We start from the raw sequence: 23308 nt of genomic DNA on the forward strand, positions 1-23308 counted from the left end.
TTTTTTTTTTTTTTTGGTTTTTCGAGACAGGGTTTCTCTGCAGCTTTTTTAGAGCCTGTCCTGGACCTAGCTCTTGTAGACCAGGCTGGCCTCGAACTCACAGAGATCCGCCTGCCTCTGCCTCCCGAGTGCTGGGATTAAAGGCTTGCGCTACCACCGCCCGGCTTATTTTTGTCTTTATATGGATGCACAGCATTTGTTATGCATACAATGTGCTGCTGGCATGTATGCCTACAGGCCAGAAGAGGGCACCAGATCTCGTTATAAATCATTGTGAGCCACCATGTGGTTGCTGGGAATTGAACTAAGGTCCTCTGGAAGAGCAACCAGTGCTTTTAACCACTGAAAAGCCATCTCTTTAGGCCTGATGCACAGCATTTGGACACAGGGAGGTGACAAGGAAGGTACTGGAGGACATGGTGTTTGGCAGAATAAGACAAGGACATGTCTTATTCTGTGTGTGTGGAAGGAAGTTCAAACAGTTGAAGGCAGAGAAGACAAGACAGGGCAGTGGATGCTGGAGGCTGGGGAGGGGAGAAGGGAAGGCTAGACAGAGGTGCTATCAGGTTTTTGAGGGAGTCTGTGGCCCTAGGTCCTGCTGCCCTCCAGCCATGTGGTCATTGCTGACTTCCTTCCTCAGCCATCTGATTGAAGTGAGTTCCCAGGGCAGGTGGGTGGTCCGGGAGCAGAGCCCTCTCAGAATGTTCAGGGCCTCTTTCATCCCACCCTCAAATCTCAAATCTCAGTTGGAAAGAACACGCCAGGCCTCCTCCCCAGGGGCCCAGGGCTGGTTGGTGCAGGAAGCCTATTCCAGTCAAGTCAGAGCAGTCCCTACCTGTGATGTCATCCTCCTCGTCCCCCTCTTCAGGGAATCTGGCCACCAGCTACCCTCAGTCTATCTTCCCTGCCCACTCCCCTGCTGCTCATTTGGGCCTCCAAGAAGTCTGTTCTCCACATTGTTCTTCTCGTCTCCAAATTATTTTACACACCGTGGTTAAAGCATCTGTAGAAAAATCAAAATCTAGCCAAACCCCACTCCTTTGTGTAAAAATTTTAAGAGCCTTTCCGCCATCTGCAAATGAAAGGCCAGCCCCTCAGTGTGCCCCTTGTTGGAGCCACTGGCAGCCCCACCTTTCCTGATGTACTTCTTGGCACCTGTCTTCAGAGTATGTTCCAGAATGGAGACATTTCTTAATATCCTCCTTCCCGCCCACAGGCAAGTTAGGGCCCCATCCTCGTTCAGCTTGTGTGGGGGGCGGGTCTCATCCTGCAGGTACACACATGATCTGCAGGGATGAATAGGGATGCACTCACTTCCCCTGTAGCCCAGGAACTCCACCAGCCCATCTGTGGGCCGTTATTCCCGTTTCTTTGTCCAGAACCAAGTGTGGACATGGGCTTTTATAAACAATTGTTCAGCAGGGCAGTGGGTAGAAAAGACGTCAGTGGACACTGAAGATCTATCAGAACTTGTCATCACAGTGTGGGTGCTCGTGAGAATGGCAGAGGGGACCTTGCCTACCCATGGTTTCCATGTGGCAGCTCCTTTCATCCTCATCAAGGCCCTCAGTGACAGATACTGTTATCAGCTCTGAAGGTCACATGGGGCGCTGAGCACAGAAGTTGAGCTTATCCAACTCTGTGGGGAAGCTTGACTTGGACAGGCTTTCAACTGCTGGCCGTGGAGTGTCTAGTCTAGTCATCTCCGCCTTAGGGCTTACATCATTGTTGGTGGACATCAGGGGTCAGTGCTGATTTGGGGAGGCGTCTGTTTGCTTGTTTGGTGTTTTGTTTTGCCCATTTGTTTTAGAGGGACAGTTGCTCTGTGTCATTCAGCTTGACCGCAGACTCAGACTCATGACTCTCCTGCTTAGCTTGCCTAGGGGTGGGATTATAGGTAGGGATCAACATCCAGGTTTTGTTGGTTTTTCTTGGGAGCACAGTTGGTACCATCTCAGGTGCTGGTTTATAGTCCTCCCTTCGTTGGTGCCCAATCCAGTTTGGTGTGGAACCCTCCACCCCTAGGTCCTGCTGATAGATAAGGACTCAGACAAGTTGCTGCTGGGGGCAAAGGGTTTTCCTACATCCGGCTTTGGTTTTTATTTTTCCCTAGAGCAGGGTAGGGGTAGATGGAAAACTTTTCCCTCTGTCCCTCTGCCACTTAGTAAATAAATCACTGGGGAAGAAACTGGTCTTAGGTCATTGGCCCTGGACTTGAAATAGTTAAGGATCGTTCATCTGAAGGTAACCTAGAATTCCAACTTGCCAGCCACACACTATAAAAAGGCAGCCTGGCATATTTTTCTTCTTCTGCCTAATAATCAAACAAGCCCGAACTCGTACCTGAGCGAACTGGCAGCCAACAGCGTCCACGTGATTTATTTATAAATATGCTTGTTGATCCTAAGATCCTAGCCAGAACTTGGTACCAGGGAGCCCGTCAACCTTTTCTTTTCTAAGACTTGACACACACTTCCATATGCTCCAAGAAGGAGGGAAGAAGCCGGGCCGCAAGCTTCAAGGCCTCCTGTCTTATGTCATCATCTGAGCCTAGTGTCAAGTAGATACAGCAGTAGCACTGTTAACTGATATTGCGGTAGATGACCAGTATTCATGGTGAAGGATCAGAGTTACAGGATATGTCAGGAATGTTGTCTTACTGCTCCAGGGTAGATCTCAAAGCTTAAGCCGGGCCCAAGAATCAACATCCTCATGCTGGGGTTACAGTACCAAGAACTGAATGGGTGTGTCTCCTAGGTTCAGATAAAACCTGCCCCCCCCATCATTGTTAAACACTTTGTTTAACAAGTATGTCATAACGTTTGTATACTTTCTAATGCAATTCCTCACGTAGAACATTTTCCAGTCAATCTTTAAGTCAGATGGCTAGTCTCCAGGAGTGTCATCTCAGTTAAAGGACTTTGTGTTTCACCCTTGCTTACAGTTACAGGTAAGGGTATAGACATTTAGTGTCTCGTATAATTAAGGGCAGGTTTTTGTTGCTGTTGTTGTTGTTTTGTTTTGTTTTCCCACCCAAGAGTTCCATAGTGTGCTCTGTACACTGCTCAGTGTGCATTGAGGAATCAGTTGTTTATTTTGCTCATTTTTTCTCATTTATTCCTTGAGACTTTAAGGACTTCTGGGTTTCAAGTACAGTGTTGTTCTATGCTTTGGGGACAGAGATGAGCCATGTTCCTGCCTTCAGGGGGCTCCCCACCCTAGGTTAAGTGGAAGATTATATTCAGGGCATAGCAGGCATGCAGGTTGCTGGGAAGGCCCAGAGAAGCCAAGCTGGAGCTCTGGGAGGCCCCTCACCCTAGGGTGCGGAGATCTGATGGAGTAGGAGTGAGCGAGTTAAAGGGTAGAGGAAGCAGTTAAGAAGCCTAAGAGGCTGGGGCACATGGGGAAGGCTGCTGTGAGGTGATCTGGGGGAGGGATGGAGGTTTGGTGGAGCTAAAAGAGCCAGGAACAGAGTAGCCCTGTGCTTGGGATTCTTCTCCATGCACTGGGAGCCTAAGGAGAGTTATTGAATAGTTGATAGGATTCAAAAATATAAATCCACAGGCAGAGAGACAAATAAGGAGACTGGTATTATAATAAAACCAGGCAGGGGCTTGAGTATATGACAGGAGTTATGGGTAAACTGGGGTGTTGTGATGAAGAACACCGATTGTCACGTCTTGGGGAGAGGGTGTCCTGGGGGCAGCTGCTTCAGGATCACAGGCCTCAGGTCCCTTTTAAGGGCATGCTCAGTAGGTTGGGATCCCTGTATGGCTGTCAGCTAAGCGGGAGTTCCAGGGGAGGGTAAATTGGTGGGGCATGAACACTTGCTGTATTGTTGGGATTGGGGTTCTCAGGGGCCCCTGAGTGAATTTGTAGAAAAGCTCGATGGAGTCACGAGGCTGGAGCTTAACTGAATCTCATCCTGAGGCACCTGTTGAGGAGAACAAAATGAGCAGAGCAGAGGGACTATGGTGTGCGTGTTTACTTCCTTTGGGACTTGAGAGGTAGCAGGCAAAACTGCGAGTCTGGTGTTTTTCTTTTTATTAATTTGATATTTGTTTTAGGGACTTTGTTTTGTCTATGAGGTGCTGGGCATGCCCCGAAGGAGGCTAAGCAAATACTTGCTCTGGTTACACTTCCTGCCATACAGATGGACAAAGGGCCACACAATTAAAATAGCCAAGGTATGAAATCAGCCTAGGTGTCACATGCCACATGTGGTACATCCACACAATTGGAACATCATTCAGTCATGAGAAAGAAGCAAGTTACATAATTCGCAGAAAGATGGATGGAACCGGAGAATGTCGTACTATCAGAAAGAAAGGCAAATGTTTTTTTATTTCATATGGAAAACCTAGCAAAAACCCATATATGACTTGGCAGGAGAAGGTGAGGTTTGAGGGGTAGATGGCATGGGAGGGAGACAGGTGAGCGTAATAAAGGCTGCAAGGACCAACGTACATCATACGCTTGATGAAAATATCTTGAAACTCAACACTTCATAAAGTCAATACATAATGATAAGAATTTTAAAAGGGGAGTCAGTCCTCAGGACCTCGGTTTAATATGGATCCTATCCCCAATGCTAACCGCTTTTGATGGTCCTGCCAGTGAGGCCTTCGGAGCCACTTACAGAAACAGTGGTGCTTTTTTTTCTCTGTGAAAAAATTCACACACGTTCCTCATAGACCTTCTGGAAAGTATAAAAATCCCCAGCGAAGGGGAAATCCACCTAAACCACAAGAATAAATGCAGCTCTAATGTGTTGATATGATTTATTTTAGTCATTTTTAGATACAACCCAATGTATTGTGTTATTCAGGTAATTGATATGGGGTTTTTCAATGAAGGCATGTCTTGGGTGTGGGAAATACCTTCTGGATGGAGACAACTGTACAAAGGTAGAGGGGGCTACTTTGGGTTTAGTGAGTCCACTTACCTCTGTCCCCACGGGAGACTGGTTCCACAAGAGCTGTGGATACTGAAGGGAGTAGGTGCTAAAATCCGTTCTACATCTACCCGTGCACTTGGGGTAGTTATGGTATCTCATGAGAGGTCAGTATCATTCCACAGTTGTTCTCCTGTATTCTAGAGACTGACAGCCTCCTAAAAGCCATGCATCTTCAGCACAGAAGCACAGCCTTTCGAGTTATGTAACATGGCAGTTGTCTGGATCTGTAGACGTAGGTCCCATAGGTGTAGAGATCTGGCCATAGTCTATGTTGATTGTAAGATGTATTCTGAGGGGATTCAAGTGGAATAGAAGACGAGAATCGAGAATGTATTTTAGAAATGTGTTTGGGGAAAGATGCTGGAAATGCTTTCAAGCTGAATTTGTCCCCAATTCTGACACACACACATACACACACACACACACACACACACACACACACACACAAACACACACCCTGACTTTCTAATTAGAAGTCTATCATAACTTGGAATGGTGAAGAAGGCTCTTCCATGGGACCTAGGGGTAATGGGTGAGGGCAGGTGGGGGTCAGGAAACCGAGAGCTTTTCCAGGTTACTAACATCCTGCCCTCCTGCCCTTCTGTTTCCCCAGGAGAATATGAGAGTGCTACTTGGGCTCCTTTGTTTCATCGCCCTACAGCTGTCGCTGGAGACCGGTGAGTCTGCTGTTTCCTCTACGCTCGTCATCTCCAGGCCGGGACGAGGGAGAATGCATGGCCGTGTTTGTCTATCAGAGACATTTTCTTTCCCATTTTCAGTTACACCTAGGATTCTCCTGGCCCGAGAACTGTCTATCTGAAAGTCCCTTTCCGTATCTTCGTCTCTCATTCTATGCCTGGTATTTTGGGAAACTGAGGCTGGTGAGATTAAGAACCTGGGGTCGTGTCTCTAGATCTGCAATAGGAGCTCCTGTCTGGGACTCTGGGTCTAGTCCAGGCCTCCCATCACCTCAGGGCTCATGGGACTGTGTAAGGGATGCTTACCCTGGAGTAGGTGTCGAACACCAATCATGGACCCATGGCTTCTCCATCTGTACTCCCTTCCAGTTTCTTCATAGTCTCCTTTCCTTCTTCATTTCCACAAATGCATTGAGCCTTTACAATGCATCAGCTGGAAGGTGCTGAGATCTCTGCAGGGAATAATCTGTATGGAAGCAGCTGCTTACAGGAGACCTTCCTTCTGGGGGAGACAGGACACATCGCATACGACATGCAGTGTTGTAGATAAGTTAGGCAGAAACACTAGGAAAACAAGCAATATTGGTGCGGGGTGTGTGTGTCCAGGACTAAATAAAAGGTTCAGTTTTCCATACTGTATCTGGCCACAAAAATATTTCAACTGGAAGGTTGATTGTGAGTACACCCTGAAGTAGAGAAAAAAAGCAGTTATGTAGTGTTTCTGGGTTTCCGTTCTGCCTGGTTTCTGTCCTCCCACCAGGTCCCACAGCCATTTAGACACAAAGAAATCACACAGAGGTCTATATTAATGATAAACTGATTGACCCATTAGCTCAGGCTTCTTATTAACTCTTATAACTTATATTAGCCCATTGTTCTTATCTGTGTTAGCCACATGGCTCAGTACCTTTTACAGTGGTGTAGTCACATCTTGCTTTTTCCGTGTCTGGACAGGACTGTGGAGGAATGGACTTCCTCCTTCCCAGAATTCTCCTGTTCTCATTGACCCGCCCCTACTTCCTTTCTGGCTTTCCCACCTATACTTTCTGCCTGGCTACTGGCCAATCAGCATTTATTTAAATTTATTTATTATTTATTAAATATTAATTTATTTAAAACATAATTGACAGAATATAGACAATTGTCCGTCACCAATGTAGATTCCAGGCTAAGGGGAGAAATGTTCTTGGCAGCAAGTGCAAAGGCCAAGAGGTTAAAAGCAGCTTGTGTGAGAGCTGAGAGACAGAATGAGGTCACTGAGTGTGGTAAGGAAAGATTGTATCAACAACCTGGCTTCCTCCAGGGTGACCAACTGTCAAGCTTTTGGAGCCGAGTAGAGAAAGCATCTCAGGGTAAGAGAATATAATAGGAACATGTCCAGTGCAGATGTGCTGAGTGAGATGCCCTCTGTGAATTACTGAATTTTGCAGTTTAAAAGTTTGTGCATATATTGTTTCAGGGATGAGCACTCTGTATTGGAGAACCAATAATGGGGTTCAGCCTTAGGTGAAGCAAAGTCCCCCCACTTCCAGCAGGCATTGATTACTGTCATTCTTTGTCTAGGGATAGAACCCCATGAAAATTTCCACTTCCAAGTTAATATGCCCACTGATGTTACTATTGTTCCAGTCTAATGTATGCAGCCATTTCCAGGAGAGACTGTTTCATAGCTGACTTTCTGGTATTCTGGCTCTTAAAATCTTTCTGCCCCCTCTCCCTTGATGTTCCCTGAGCCATAGACACATGAACTGTGATGTAGATGGGTCCTTGGCGGCTGAGCCTCTTACCACAATCTGCTGGTCTCTACATTGTCCAATTGTGATTTTCTTTAATGGTCTCCATTTGCTGTGCAGAGAAGCTTCTTTGATTAGGGGTGTGGTCGATACACTTGTCTATCAGTATAAGCATATGACTTAGAATATGGTTAGGAATTATGCTCCCTAGCAAAGTGATTATAGACTCATTGTTTCATGCAATTTTGAAACATGATAAAAAGAGAATTTATAAGTCAGAAACTATTTATGTCCTTAAAAACTACTTAAATGGCCTATTTGCACAATTATGAAACCCGGGTTTTGTTTTCAGATTTGTTTCCTTTCCTGACATCCCTTGCTGCTTTGTGTGGTTAGGAGTTGCTGTCTAGGTTGGACTGCCTCAGCCTGAACGACCCTCTCTGAGGTGGTCTCTTTGGTTTATAGGAGAGTCACGTTTTTGATGGATTGTTCTAGTCTAGATTCTGAGGTACTAGGTAGATGTGTCTTTTAGTTCATTCTTGTCATTTTATTAAGCTCCTTAGATATGTAGATTAATATGTTGTGCGGGAGACATTATTTCTTTGTGTATTTGTACTGACACTTTTCCTCCTGGAGTTCCCATTATATACATGTCAGTTTGCTCTCAGAACCACCAAAGATGCTCAGTTGATTTATTGTCATTTACAAGTTTCTTCTGTGGCACCACACATGTGCTGTTCAGTCTTTTAAGTGAAATGATCTTCATCTTTCTTACGGGATTTCTGCACCCCAGACTCCAGTTAGTTCTCATCATGGTTTCTCCTCCTCCTCCTTTTTCTCCTTCTCTTCTTCTTCCTCCTCCTCTTCTTCCTCCTCCCCCTTCTCCTCCTCCTCCCCCTTCTCCTCCTCTTCCTCCTCATCCTCTTCTTCCTCCTCCTCTTCTCTTCTTCCTCCTCCTCTCCTCCTTCTCCTCTTCCTCCTTCTCCTCTTCTTCCTCCTCCTCCTCCTCTCCTCCTCTTCTTCTTCTTCCTCTTCATCTTCTTCCTTCTCTTCTTAATCTTCCTTCTGATATCCTCCTTGGGAAGACATTGCTGTCTTATAGTTCTTTTATATTTTAGATAGTTTTTCAGCAGTGTTGTATATATTATAAAAGGTATTGTGAATCTTTGTCGAGCAGAGCACTGTAACCCCCCTACTCACCTGAAACATTTTCCACTGAAGCTTTGTTCGCCCTGTGAATGGTCCCCACTTTCCCATTTCTTCTCCAGCGTTTTGCTGATAATTAGACATTTTTCAAAGCATAATGTATAATTTTGGATATCAGATGTCTCCCTATGTAATCATAGTTTGTTGTATGCACATGTGTGTGTGTGCACGCAGATGCCCACGGACTCTAGAAAGGAGTGTTGGATCCCTTGGAGCTGGAGTCACAGGCCTTTATGCTGTCTGATGTTGGTGCCGGGATCTGAACTCCGGCTCTCTGACAGGGCAGTAAGCACCTCACCGCTGTGCTATCATTCCAGTCCATTGTTACCGGTTTTTACATTTTTTAAAATTGTTGTTATTCTCTCTGTTCATTTGTTTGATGGATTTTCTAACCCAGCCTCATAAGGTCTGTGCTGTAGGGTCCCTGAAGTCACTGGTAAATTCTGTGATTGGCTAATGATTAGGTGATTTATGGCCTGTGTCCCTTGTGGAGGGACAGCATATGGGCTGATGACAGCTCACCTCAGCCTTCACTTCCTGCCCATATGTGATCTCAGAGTTATTCAGATGTGAGTCTGAAACCTTTTCTGGACCCGTTGAGCAGCTGTATCTATATCTATCTATCTATCTATCTATCTATCTATCTATCTATCTATCTATCTACACACACACACACACACACACACACACACACACACATATGTATGTTTTTCATTCCTCAGGAATATGCCAGAACCTTCAGATCTCCCTTTAGGTTATGGCTCTCGTGTTCTAGCCTTTGTTGTAGCTTTTATTAAATAGTTGCTGCCTTATTAAATAGTTGACACTGAGTTTTTTCAATAACACACCAGGAATAGGACTCTTGCTAAGGATCTCTGAGTCAGGTCAGTAACCTGGGACATTTGAGAAACTCCAGACCTGCTTGGCTCTTGCAAGGTTGCTGGTGTTCAGGGCCGCTATGTACACACAGGTCCTGGTTATCACCATATTCGGGCTCTGAGGGAGGTGGATGGTAGCTGATTCACGAAGCAATAAAGCATGCTGTTCCATTTTTATCAGAAACTTTCTATTTCTTCCTCCTTCTCCTCCTGTTCCTTCCCCTCTCTTTCCTCCTCCTCTTTCTAATGAACGCTTCTCTGAATGTTAGAAGCCTTTGATTGAGAAAACAAATCTAGTCCCTTTTCTGATTTTATGGATGAACCGTTTACAGAAACTTTTGGGTTATTATTTTGGGGTACAGATCTAAACAGAGAACTCACAACAGATGAATCTCAATGACTGAAAGATACTTAAGGAAATGCTCAACATCCTTAGCCATCAGAGAAATGCAAATCAAAACAACTCTGAGATTCCTTCTTACACCTATAATAATGGCCAAGATCAAAAACACCAATGACAGCTTATGTTAGAGTTGTGGGGTAAAGGGAACACTCCTCCATTGTTGGTGGGAGTGCAAATTGGTACAGCTGCTGTGGATAACAGTATGTCAAATTTCTCAGAAGATTAGGAAGCAACCTATCTCAAGACCCAGCAATACCACTTTTGGGTATATATCCAAAGGATGCTCAATTATACCACAAGGACATGTGCTCAACTATGTTCATAGCAGCATTGTTTGTCATAGCCAGAACCTGGAAACAACCTAGATGCCCCTCTTCCGAAGAATGGATAATGAAAATGTGGTACATTTACATATAGCAGAAAAAAGTAACGATATCTTGAAATTTGCAGGCAAATGGATGGATCTAGAAAACATCATATTGAGTGAGGTAACCCAGACCCAGAAAGATAAATATCATATGTACTTACTCATAAGTGATTTTTAGAATAAAACAAAGAAAAGCTAGCTTACAATTCACAATCCCAGAGAACCTAGACAACAATGAGGACCCTAAGAGAGATATACATGGATCTAATCTACATGGGGAATAGAAAAAGACAAGACCTCCTGAGTAAATTGGGAGCATGGGGACCATGGGAGAGGGTAGAAGAGGAGGGGAGCAGAGAAAAATGCGTCCATGATTGTTGAAGAGGACCCTGACTCTTCAGTGAGATGATAGGAAAGGTGCCCGGGTGGCAAGACCCATCCTATCCAAAGGACTCTAATTGGTGACAACGCAAATCCACCTGAAAGGAAAAAGTCGGAACTAAGAAAACATCACAGAGGTGTCCCCTGCTCTCACACAGTTGCCTGGGAAGCTGCTGTTCCAGATTTGTCACAAAGGCAGATGAAAGTGTCACAGCTGTGGTCTAAGGGTACCAGGTTCCCCAATTTAAAAAAAAAATGGAGTAGAGTCCTAAGCAGAGAACTCTCAACAAGGTCTCCTGAGTAAATTGGGAGCTGGGGATCATGGGAGCGGGTAGAAGGGGAGGGGAGAGGAAGGAAGGGGAGCAAAGAAAAATGTATAGCTCAATAAAATCAATAAAAAAGCTTTTTTAAAAGGCTCTCTGGCTACATAAGACTTTTTTTGTCACTGGTGTTAATCTGATTAGTAGGCAGTTGGTATAATTTTTTTATCTTTTCTTTTTTGTTGTTTGTTTGTTTAGAGGCAGGGTTCCTCTGTGTAACAGCTCTGGCTGTCCTTGAACTCACTATGGAGAACAGGCTGGCCTTTAACTCAGAGACCCACCTGCCTCTTCCTGCTGGGATTAAAGGCACCACCATTCCCGGGCTCAAAGATTTATTTATTTATGTATTTTGTGTATATGAATGCTCTAATTGCATGTACATCTGCTTGCCAGAAGAGAGCATCAGACCCCATTGTAGATGGCTGTGAGCCACCCTGAGGTTGCCAGAAATTGAACTCAGAACCTCTGGCAGAGCAGTCAGTGCTCTTAACCTCTGGCCATCCTTCCAGCCATCTTGCCTTTTCTTAGAGTTCACTGTGTCTTGGGACCCAAGCTTATTTATCACATCTTGAGCAATTTCAGCCTGTATTTACAATATGTTTCTGTGTTCCCCACTCTTGCAGTAGCAATTCATATTAGATGTTTTCTAGCTGCCCTAAGCTATCTGATGCCCTGCTTGCTCACCTCCATGACCCTTGCTTAATTTTGAATGTTTTCTAATGTTATGCCTTCAGGTTTTCTTAATTTTTTTCTCAGAATATTTTCAACTTGACAATGCATTTTTTATTACTAGAAGATTTTTCCTGAATTGTTTTATGTCTCTGTTAACTATGTCTTATGTCTCTTTCAGCATCTTGAGTAATAGGAGATAGAGTTAGGCCGGGCGGTGGTGGCGCACGCCTTTAATCCCAGCACTCGGGAGGCAGAGGCAGGCGGATCTCTGAGTTCGAGGCCAGCCTGGTCTACAAGAGCTAGCTCCAGGACAGGCTCTAGAAACTACAGGGAAACCCTGTCTCGAAAAACAAAAAAAAAAAAAAATAGGAGATAGAGTTAGATCATGTCTTGAACAGTGTTGTTTCCTATGCTTGCCCATTTGTTAGCTGTTCACATGGGAGGCTATATTTAGTCTTTGCAATTCTCCACTGTACAGAGTGAATGTCTCTCCTCCATTATTCCTCCCTTTAGATGAATAAGCAGAAAGTAAGTGGGGGTAAATCATTTGCCCAAGGTACAGCCCACAGGGACCACGTGGCAGAGCCGAACATAAATGGTCTCCACCCTAAAGACTGCTCTTAACCACACAGCCGTGAACTGTAGATCTGGCAGGAGGTGGTATCTTTATTAACCAATGCGCTCAAATGTTGATATTGCATGAAGAAACACCGAGACTTTTTCTTATAGATATTGCTTCCCTTTTTTTTCTCTTTTAAAGATGACTGTAAAGAATATTCAAATGAGATCATTTTATTTTCATATGTAAATGAAATTGATATTCGTGATTGTCCTCTTATCCCGAATGAAAAGCGTGGCACCATAATCTGGTATAAAAATGACAGCAAGACACCCATATCAGTAGAACAGAGCTTCAGGATTCATCAGCAAAACGAACGGCTTTGGTTTGCTCCTGCCAAGATGGAGGACTCTGGACATTACTACTGTATAGTGAGGTAAGGAGGGATGGATACATTACAGACCCATGTCCTAAGCCTCGATGATAGTTAAGGACAGAAAAATCACTTTAGTAATGATGAATTGTCATATTTTACTCTATTTTAGAAACTCAACTCACTGTCTCAAAACTAAAATAACCATGAAGGTTTTAGAGACCGACCCTGGCTTGTGTTACAACACACAAGCCACCTTCAAACAGCGCCTCTACATTGCAGGGGATGGAAGTCTTGTATGCCCTTATTTGGATTTTTTTAAGGATGAAAAGAACCAGTTACCCAAAGTTCAGTGGTATAAGGTAATTTCATTTTCAGTAGGATGGTTTATTTTTACACCGCTTTCTGCTTTGAACAGTGAAATGTATCTACAAAAATCTTTGACATGTTCATATACTGTTTGCTGTGTGGTGGTGCAACCTCACGGAGAATCAAACAAAAACATAAGCCTGTGTCTGTTGGCTTTTACAACTTATCTAAAATCTTATGGTTGCTTCCTTCTATCTGACTGAGTAAGACACAGTTTCAAGAAAGTAATGGAACTCAACACGTTTGAGAAGATGGATTAGATGTTTAGGCCATTTAAGAGATGGTGGTTTTTTTGGAGCCGATATTATTTTGTGTTTAATTAAAAGCGCTTCTGTGCTGGGACTGCAGAGATGCTCAGTGGTTAAGAACTCCAACGGCTCTTTTGTAGGACTGGAATTTGTTTTCCAGCATCCACACAGAAGGCGGCTCGCAATTACCTGTAACTGCAGTCCCAGGGGATCTAGCACCCCCTTCTGGCCTGCACAGGCACCTGCACTCATATGCACAAACCCATCATTGCACACAGGCCTACTCATTATTAAAGACAACACAAAATTAAATCCTAAAAGACTAATAAAAAGTTAAATGTGCTGCACATAGCCTGGTAGTGTCTGTAGACATGTAAACATGAGGGTGGGCACAGCATACTTTGGTGGCTTTAATTTAGTAGCCTAATGGAACTTTTACAGGAAAGTCATCTTTTAGAGACTAATGAATACAGAATAAATAATATTAGTTCAGGAATGGGCCATGCTGTTGACAGATGTTAACATTATTGCTTCCTTGGTGTCGTCTGTGAAATAAATTTGTCTTCACTTGTCTTCATGGCTTAGGTCTCTGGGCTTGAAATTTTGAAGTGTAATTATTTTATTTGATTTATTTTTTTGCCCCAAATCAAGCATATCACTTTTTCAGGTAGGAACTTGCCAAGGTGAAAAACTAGAGTTTCTGTTCCGGTTACATAGGGGAGTCCCTGACGTTTCCAAGGCTCCTATTTCTCTCTTCTTGTCTAGGATTGTAAACCACTGCCTCTTGACAGCGAAAACTTCTTTGGGGCCAAGAATAAACTGATGGTGAGGAACGTGGCTGAAGAGCATGGGGGGAACTACATTTGCCGCGTGTCCTACACGTACCTGGGGAAGGAGTATCCAGTCACCCGAGCGATAGAGTTCATCACGATAGGTGAGTCGTAGCTCCGAACCCACAGGGGTTTGCATGCGGGACAGCTGGAAGACCATCAGGTTGCCATTACTTCATTGTTTACAAAGGAACTGAATATAGGAATTGGCTGGTGACTCACAAGACTGGTTAGTCACAAGAACCAAGAGAGGGAAGAAAGGGTTTGTTTTCAGCTTACAGTTCGAGAGAATCCAGCTGGTCATGGTGAAGAAGGCATGGCAGCTGGAGTGTGAGGCTGGGAGAGAGAGAGAGAGAGAGAGAGAGAGAGAGAGAGAGAGAGAGAGAGAGAGAGAGAGAGAGAGAGAGAGAGAGAGAGAGGAGAACCATAAGTGGAGGATCAGGCTATAAAACCTTAAGACCCACCCCCGGTGACATCCTTTCTCCAGCTTTGCCTCATCTTCTAGAATCTTCCCGAATATTGGTACAGTTGGGGACCAAGTATTCAAATGAATGAGCCCACAGGGGACATTTCATCTTCAAACCACAACACAATGTCTTATGGTTTTAATTCCATTTTTGTTAGTAAATATTGCATGAATATTTTCCATTCCTGCTTCAGATGCAATGCTACTTAGACCATCACGTTATGATTTATGCCTTCCAAGGCGTTCTGTAAAATTCTTAGATGTCACAGAAGGTCTTCCAGAGAGCTCAGGACTCCCTTTAGTGGGTTTATGGCACCATTTGTGAGCCTGCCCTAGGGGAATCTAATTCAACAAAAGTCACTGACATCAGGGAACAAGCTCTGTGGTGAGGCATTTTCCTCACGTGCATGAAGCCGTGGATTAAAATCCCAGTACAGCATAAGACAAACCCAAAGTCCAGCAGAATAGTCACTGGCATGGATGGGGTAGATCCTCCTAAGTCTGGAGATATTCCGTATCCAGAATGCATGTTTTTGCTAGCTCAATCACTGCTTCTCAAAGTATGTGTCTTAAGTATCTGTAAGAAGATGGTGTGGCCTGTAAGGTTTTGGGAGGATTAGAGATGAGGCAGGTTCAGCCTGTGGTCATGTGCCTGCTGCACAGCAAGCCTTGCTACAATGGGTGGGCAGTTAGCAGGTGCAGAATGACTGCTCTTATTTAATGTTTCCAGGGTGCCTAATCTTGTCATACCCATATAGCATATTAAAAACTATTTCATAGTAAACACGAACCAAATTGCACTTTTACAAGTTACTTGGGAATGGGCAGAATATTGAACCTTTCTGTAAATGGTAGCTTCCAGTAATAGGAAGCTAACCTAACCAGGATGTTTTTGTAGGAGGGGAAGAGATCATCTTTAAGTATGGTGGGAAACAGTTGTGGCTTTCCCGGGCAAATCCAGAATAGGATCAACATACATATATCTGTATCTTCCCAGTATTATAGGCATCTCTTTTTCAAAGACTGATTCGTTGAATACAAATGTATCCCTCACGTGGCCCTACAAGCTTCAGCTGGATCTAACTTTTAGTGATCATTTATTGAGCACTTGCTGCCCTATCTATAGGAAAAATGAAAGCCAGCCTCCTGTCCTGTGCTTTTCGTTTCTCTGCCTGTGGAGGACTTTTCTGGCATTCTAGTCTGTTTCTAATTCTTCCTTCTCAGCCACGGACCAGCCCAAGGAACTGATCTTGTAAAGAGGCAGGAGATTAATTTTCAGTCTTCTGTCTTATTTAAATCAAATCTGCCAAGTGGTTTGTCGCTCGCCAGTGGCTGCTTGGTTGGTACCACAGTAACCCAGCATTTCAGGTCCAGCACTGGCCACTTCTGCTCAAGGTGGTGCTTTTGTCCTAGCTACTGCCTTTCCTGCTTTTCAGGGAGAGGAGAACCCTCCAACTCCAGGTTGTCCACATAGGTGCTGTATATAGAATGAATTCTTATTCGTACTTGTGCTCTCTCAGTAGAGATATGTGTTATTATGCTCATTCGTCTTTCTCTTTTCATGTGTGTGTGGATTTACATACATGTAAGAGTGCAGGTGTGTGGAGGCTTGGTTCATGTGTGTGGAGTACCATGGGAGTATATGGTCCAGCCAAGCTTGGGGTGCTCTGTTTGCTCATTTCTGGTGGTTTCTGGTCTTCTCTCACCTGCCTCCTGCTGCCCTTGATCTGTCTGGCCAGATCCAGCTCAGTGCTGGCTGAGTGCTGGGGCCACTTGGGATTCTGTCTGGTGAAAAGCTGAGGGGCTCTGTGACCTTTCTCCTTGCAGGTGAGAGCAAGAGCGACAGGCCTGTGATCCTGAGCCCGCGGAACGAGACGATGGAAGTAGAGCCAGGTAAGCAGGCTCCAGGCAGGGTGTAGTGAAATCATCATTCCAAACTCAAGGCGAAGATAACGTGACCTTCACAACACACACAGCATAAGCCAGTTACCAGATACACCTATGGAGGGACAGTGGCACAAATCATATATTTAAATGGCTTTAAAATGTTTTGAACTTATTTCTTAAATTTATTTTTTTTTAAGTTTTTGCCTCTTACGGCAAAAATCTAGCCATATCCAATTTCCCCACCTTTGCTTTGCAATAGAGCCTTTCTGACTATGCAAACAGCAGCCACATGCTAAAGTTAAAATGCCTAAGAATATAATTTATAATTTATCTAATTGACACAGAATATTTTGTCATTAGAGCCAATCTTTTAGGTAGAAGGCTAAGTTTATATATGCCCAAAACAATGAAAGTTATTCTAAAAAAAATGCTTTTCCAAGTTAGTCAGTTTTTTAAAATATCACAAAGAAAGACCCATCTTGAGCAGTACAGCAATGAATTCCCCTTCCTGTCATACATGGAGCCAATCTTTCACTCCTCCTGGGGAGAGAGCCATGTTTAGCTAGGTGCGGTGGTGTGCACTGAAGGATAGTGAGCCTGAGGTTAGCCTCGACGGCAAATGGGTTTCGTCTTCAAAACAAGAGAAACAGAAAGAGGAGGGGATGACTCCATGCTTGTGAGGGCCTGAGCTTGAGATGCAGCATTCGTGTAAAGACCTGGGGGTGGTGATGCACACCTCTAACCCCAGTGCTGGGGCAGCAGACACGGGTACAGACCTGTCGCTGGGTGGCCATCTCTAACCCCAGTGCTGGGGCAGCAGACACAGGTATAGACCTGTCGCTGGGTGGCCATCTCTAACCCCAGTGCTGGGGCAGCAGAGATGGGTACAGACCTGTCACTGGGTGGCCACCTATAATTCCAGTGCTGGGGAAGCAGACACGGGTACAGACCTGTCGCTGGGTGGTCACTTGTAACCCCAATGCTGGGGCAGCAGACATGGGTACAGACCTGTTGCTGGGTAGCCACTTGTAACCCCAATGCTGGGGCAGAAGACATGGGTACAGACCTGTCTCTGGGTGGCCATCTCTAACCCCAGTGCTGGGGAAGCAGAGACGGGCACAGACCTGTCGCTGGGTGGCCATCTCTAACCCCAGTGCTGGGGAAGCAAAGACGGGCACAGACATGTCACTGGGTGGCCAGCCAGTCTAGAATTAATAGGTGTGCTCTACCAAGTGAGAAACCCATCTGAAACAGTACATGAGTACTGTTCCTGAGGATGTCCAAAATTGCTGTTCAGCATCCACACACGTGTGTATACACGTGTGCCTGTACCCTTACACACATAAACACACACACACATCTATACATAGATATATCTGCACTCTTACATGCACATACACACACACACACGCACACACACACACACAGGAAGGAGGTTGTGTATAAGTATACATACTTATTTTTACTGAAGTAAAAAGCAAGAACTTAGACTATCATAGAGGCAACATAAATTAGAGAAGAAACTTTCTATCAACCAGTGGTCTAAAATTAAATTCAACTACCTGGCTTAAAACTTTTTGTTCAAGATAGCCTAGAAGATCGAGCACTACATCCTAGACAGCTTCCAAGAACAAAGGGCAATGAAATTCTCAAACACCCTGAATATGTACCTCAACACTGTACGCACATTCTACCTCCAGATTTTCATTCCAAGTAATACTTGCAGATAGGAGAAAACAGTGATATAGGCAGGGTGTTCCTTAAATATGAATCAGAATAATGATACTTCAGAAATTCTGTCCAGCAGTAACTATATTGTTAGTGTATAGTTATATTATGAAATGCTAGGTTATCTCGTACCAACAGGAGGACTAATCATGGAGGCTGAAGTTTCCAGGCTACAGTAATTACAGAGTGATAGACAATAAGATGCCGTTCATGGTCTTGCCGAGGTGTGAGGAGAAAGACCAAGATGGAGATATATAAAGTAACAAACAGTGGCATTCTCTGGGTGATGAGGATTTGGGAAGTTTTCCTCCTTCATTTTGCTCTTCTACACTTCAAATGTTTATCCAGCAGCCCTTCATAAAAAGACATAGAGTGTAATAAAGGCCAATTAGTCTTTGGACTCAAAATACATTGCTTTTCAGAATCCAGGATACAGCTGATCTGCAATGTCACAGGCCAGGAATCGGATCTTGTCTACTGGAAGTGGAACGGATCAGCAATTGAAGAGGGCGATCCTCTCCTAGTGGAAGATTACCAAGTGTGAGTTTACCGCCAGTGTCAATACCGAGAGCTAGCTGGTGCTCGACTATTCCTAGCCTTCTGCTGCCCGCTTTGGGCTTTACTAAGTCGTCTAGATAACATTTGTGAGAATCTGTATTGTGCGGTTGCTGTTAAAAACACGGGCCACTGTACAAATTGCACACCAGCTCGAAGCTCTTTCCTTACATTCCGTTTTGTGCTGCATTGCAGTAAGGTTCTCTTCATGTGTATTAAATCCTTTGGAAAGACTATGGAAGGAATCAGGAATCAGTCTCTCTGCTTCAGTCTCCATGGGCTGGATAAAGATCTATTAACTCCTCCTTCCGGTCTCTTCATATGCAGTGCCCTTGGTCATCTGCCCCAGTCCCGAACACCCATGGAGGCCAGAATGTTTAAGGCCCCCTCACCCCCGTGTGTGTGTGTGTGTGTGTGTGTGTTTTCCTTTGCAAGCTGGCAATTTTAACTTGATTTCGTTGCTCCTGGGTGTTCCTGACCTTGAGGTTATACAATTTCAGATTCGTCTTACCAATAGACTATTTGCGCATGATGGGAAGAGGGGGGATGTGATTATTTGAGCTGTAATTTATGTTACAAATAAAGCAGTTACCTGGACCCATAGGTCTTATTCCCTATTGATGGAGCTTACCTACTCTAATTACTCCCCTTCTTTGTCTCTCTCTTTTTGAACAGTGTGCAACATCCTTCATCCAAAAGAAAATATACACTCATTACAGTACTTAACATTTCAGCAGTCCGGAGCCACTTTTATAATCGTCCATTTACGTGTGTCGTCAGGAACACAAACATTATGGAGTCGGCATATGTCACATTAATATATCCAGGTAAGTAACAAGTGCTTACTTAACCTCACAGACTGCACAGCCCAGTGGTTTCCTTTGCCTGGAACGTTTCTCACCCCTTCTTCAGCTGCAACTTCTCATCGTTTGTGCTTCTTGGCCTGAATTCCCTGTTCTGTTAGGAAACTTCCCACCCCCTTGCCTGGTCTGAGCCTGCCTCCCTGCCTCTGTTTGGGCGCCAGTGGGGAGGCATTATGCATCCCGGTCACATGTGGAGGCATCATGCATCCTGATCACACATGGAGGCATCATGCATCCTAGTCACATGTGGAGGCATCATGCATCGCGGTCACACGTGGAGGCATCATGCATCGTGGTCACATGTGGAGGCATCATGCATCCTGGTTACACGTGGAGGCATCATGCATCCCTGTCACACGTGGAGGCATCATGCATCCTGATCACACATGGAGGCATCATGCATCACAATCACACATGGAGGCACATGCATCCCGATCACAGCAACTCTTCTTCATTTCTCTTAACAAATTATTCTTTTCCCAGGACCAGTAACTACCTATATTGGCTTCATATTTGTTACCCTATGAATATTTTAAAGCACAGGACCAAACAAGATGGTTATGCAGGGAAAGCCTAACTATCCTGTTTGTAACAAGGATGTCTGAGGCCATTGGTTTTCAAGAATTGGAATAGTCCATGCTGAAAATAGTGTTTAAATAGTCCACAGTATTTAAACCAGGGCTTAAAAGCCAGGGTGTGCACATAAACATAATTTAAATACACAAACAAATAAAGCAGAACGGTAAAGCCTTTGAGGATTTAGATATTTCTGGATGCTACTCCTGCCCTGACAGTCAAGAGGCACTTCCTTTGTCTTTCCTCTTCCCGATTGTTCTCTACCCTCCTTCCTCTTAACTTACATCTTCCCTCGCCTGTCTCATGCCCACTCGTTTTCTTTGGGTGAATTATGAGGAGAGACCACACGAATGCGGGAATGTGAAAGGCCGCTTCCTTTTTGTCCCCCATCTTTAGGATCTTCCTGTCAGATTCTCCTCCCTCAGTGAGTCATGCAGGCTTTGTTATGATTTTGACCTAGCCTGTTGTGCTGTAGTGAACTCTGTCTCTATGGTCCCCAAAAGGTTTTCTCTTACTGTGCATTATGCTTTAGGTGGAAACTTAAAAGACTGTACCTTCATCTTCTATGGACGTAAGCATCACTGCCCAGCTCGTTAGTGTCCATTGATACAGTGACAGTGGATGAACGGCCACGGCTCTGGGTGTAAAAGTGGTTCGCGAATGCATGCTCTTTGCAGTAAACCTATTCAAATTGCCGTGACCAAAGTTTTCATTCCTTTTGGTTCTAATGATTTCCTCCTCTTTTTTTTTGTTTTGTTGTAGCCCCTGATTTCAAGAATTACATCATTGGGACCTTTGTCATCTTAACAGCTATAATTATATCGTGTGTTTTCATCTATAAAATCTTCAAAGTTGACATTGTCCTTTGGTACAGGGATTCTTTCTCCCATTTTCTCCCCCCAAAAGGTATAATTTTATATCCCATGAAATGTTTCCTCTGAAGAGTTAAAGATAACTCCTACCATTTTTTACTGAAGGCTTTTAATGATGGTGTTGGCTTAGATAAGAACATTGATTCTTATTTAGTTTCATAACTGATAAACCTCGATGCCATTCATTTATAAGTTACCACCCTAGCTTCCCTATTGGCAGGATACACAGGTGTTTAGAGCATCTGTCTGTAAGTTAAGTTACCCAGAATCCATCATTAGGGTGTGCTCTGTGCTGCGTGTGCCCTGTGGATTAATGGTCCACAGTCAAATGAGAGTTCTACACCTTTTTCTTTAATATTCCAGCATCATATCAAACTAATATAGAAAGAATAAATAGAAAGAATAATGTAGGCTTGAGACATTTGGAGAATTGAGTAAGAAAAGCGTGATAAAAGAACGGTTACCTTGAAAGTATATAGGGGAGCATTAACTGCTATGTGAGTACCATTTTGTCGTAAAATATGATAAGAAGAAACATGTAAGACATGAGAATTTAAAAAGGTGTTATGGGGGAGGGGAGGAAAGAAAGGGTCCTGAGGGTGAGTGTGGTCTGGGTACTTTATACACATCTATGGAAATGTCGTAATGAAACTCAAATTTTTAGAGTGAGTGTATGTTAATGAAAACAGATGTTGATGCTAAAAAGGTCTCAACATGTAATTTTTGTTGCAGAAGAGTAAAAAGCTTTCAAGTGTAGCAAACACTGTTCCGTAGGTAAAGTCAAATGTGTAAGTTCAAAGGACACAGGAGCAATTTGCAAATGGCTAATGTTAGAGCAGAAGCCGTTTGCACAAGATCCAGACAGTGAACATCCCACCATGGAGGATGAGAAGTTCACGAAGCCCCACCCCTAGCTGAGGAGCCATTTGTAGCTGCTGGCTCCCTGGGACAGTCAGTTTTCTTTGATGTTATGGACTCTGGTTGGCTGTTCATGTTCCAGAAGTTGGCTCTAGGCTGACGCCAGTACAGAGAGCAGTAGCTGGGCACAGTAGGGCATAAGAAAGGGACAAGAAGTTAAGAGGGGGGATGCTCAGGGGAGGGGCTGGGGAGGAGCTGGAGAGGATCGGTGGGAGGTAGATATGATCAAAATATACTCTGCACATGTGTAAATCTCATAAAGATGGAATGAAATGTATTTTTGAAAGAGAAAAAGGTTGTTCATATGTTTTTAAAGTATTAATGTTAGTGTATATAAAGCATGCCGTTATTTAGATTATATTTTATCCATTCCAAAGAGTGTTATGACAGGTTTCTGTTAGTAGTCAAAGATCACAGTCTGATTACAGGCTTCGTGACTATTGGTCTTGTTAGGGTTTCTGTTACCGTGAGAAAATACTACGACCAAAATCAACTTGGCGAGGAAAGGGTATGTTTTACCTTATAGCTTGTAGTCGGGGTGTCAGGATAGGAACTCAAGCAGGAACCTGGAGGCAGGAACTGAAGCAGAGACCAGGGAGGAGTGCTGCTTAATGGCTTGCTCTCCATGGTTTGCCCAACCTGACTTCTTATACCATTCAGGATCACCTGCCTAGGGGTGGTTCTACTTACAGTGGGCTGGGCCCTCCCACATCAATCATCAATCAAGAAAATGCCCTACTGGCCTGCCCACAAACTAGCCTAGTGAGCACTTTCTTAGCCCAAGTCCTGTCTTCTCGAATGGCGGCTAGCTTGTGTCAACAACAACTGACCTGGATACCACTTAAATATCTAAGGGAAAAAAATCAAATGCACACATAAACATGTGTGAGAAGGCCTATCATTGCTTAAGATGTTAAGGGGTAATTATAACAACAAAAATTACACATTGCTGCCCTATTGAATTTAAAGTGGCATCAGACGTGTGGTATTGCTCTTTTCTGTCAGGCGACTGTACCAAGCTGAAACGAACATTTGTGGTGTTGATTTTGTATCGAGTCTTCTATTTTCCCCCATGGTTCTAAATACATTTCATTTCCCCCTTAGCTTCAGATGGAAAGATCTATGATGCATATATTCTCTATCCCAAGACCGTTGGAGGGGGACCCTCCTCAAACTTAGACACTTTTGTGTTCAAGCTGTTGCCTGAGGTCTTAGAGGGTCAGTTTGGATACAAGCTGTTCATCTGTGGAAGAGACGACTATGCTGGGGAAGGTATGGAGATCCTTCTTGTGCACTTAGCTGCCGAGTTCCAGTTCTTAGGCTTGGCTTTGTTGGACATATCTGAAGACTTTAGGGAATTTCTTTAAATTTTCCCTTAGTTTGTTGACTCAACATTTAATTGATTTTTATTCTTTTGGAAAATTTAATAACTAGTTAGATCTGATAACT

General features: G+C 44.0%; 1 protein-coding gene across 9 annotated transcripts in view; it reads left to right on the plus strand.

Moving 5' to 3' along the window:
- Positions 1–23308, plus strand: part of Il1r1 (interleukin 1 receptor type 1) — a 69295-nt gene that overhangs the window by 42479 nt on the left and 3508 nt on the right. For 6 of the 9 annotated variants that reach the window (XM_038341297.1, XM_038341294.1, XM_038341300.1 and 3 more), the window contains 9 exons: positions 5571–5634; positions 12376–12610; positions 12720–12909; positions 13930–14098; positions 16288–16353; positions 18498–18615; positions 19306–19457; positions 20832–20975; positions 22964–23131. In XM_038341297.1, coding sequence (XP_038197225.1) covers positions 5577–5634; positions 12376–12610; positions 12720–12909; positions 13930–14098; positions 16288–16353; positions 18498–18615; positions 19306–19457; positions 20832–20975; positions 22964–23131 — 1300 coding nt within the window. In that variant the 5' untranslated portion in view covers positions 5571–5576. Of the gene's footprint in view, positions 1–4067; positions 4188–5570; positions 5635–12375; positions 12611–12719; positions 12910–13929; positions 14099–16287; positions 16354–18497; positions 18616–19305; positions 19458–20831; positions 20976–22963; positions 23132–23308 lie in introns of those variants that run through there. The other 3 variants (XM_038341292.1, XM_038341299.1, XM_038341301.1) reach the window with 3 other exon arrangements.

Source organism: Arvicola amphibius, chromosome 9 (genome assembly GCF_903992535.2).
Source record: "Arvicola amphibius chromosome 9, mArvAmp1.2, whole genome shotgun sequence".
Lineage (NCBI taxonomy): Eukaryota > Metazoa > Chordata > Mammalia > Rodentia > Cricetidae > Arvicola > Arvicola amphibius.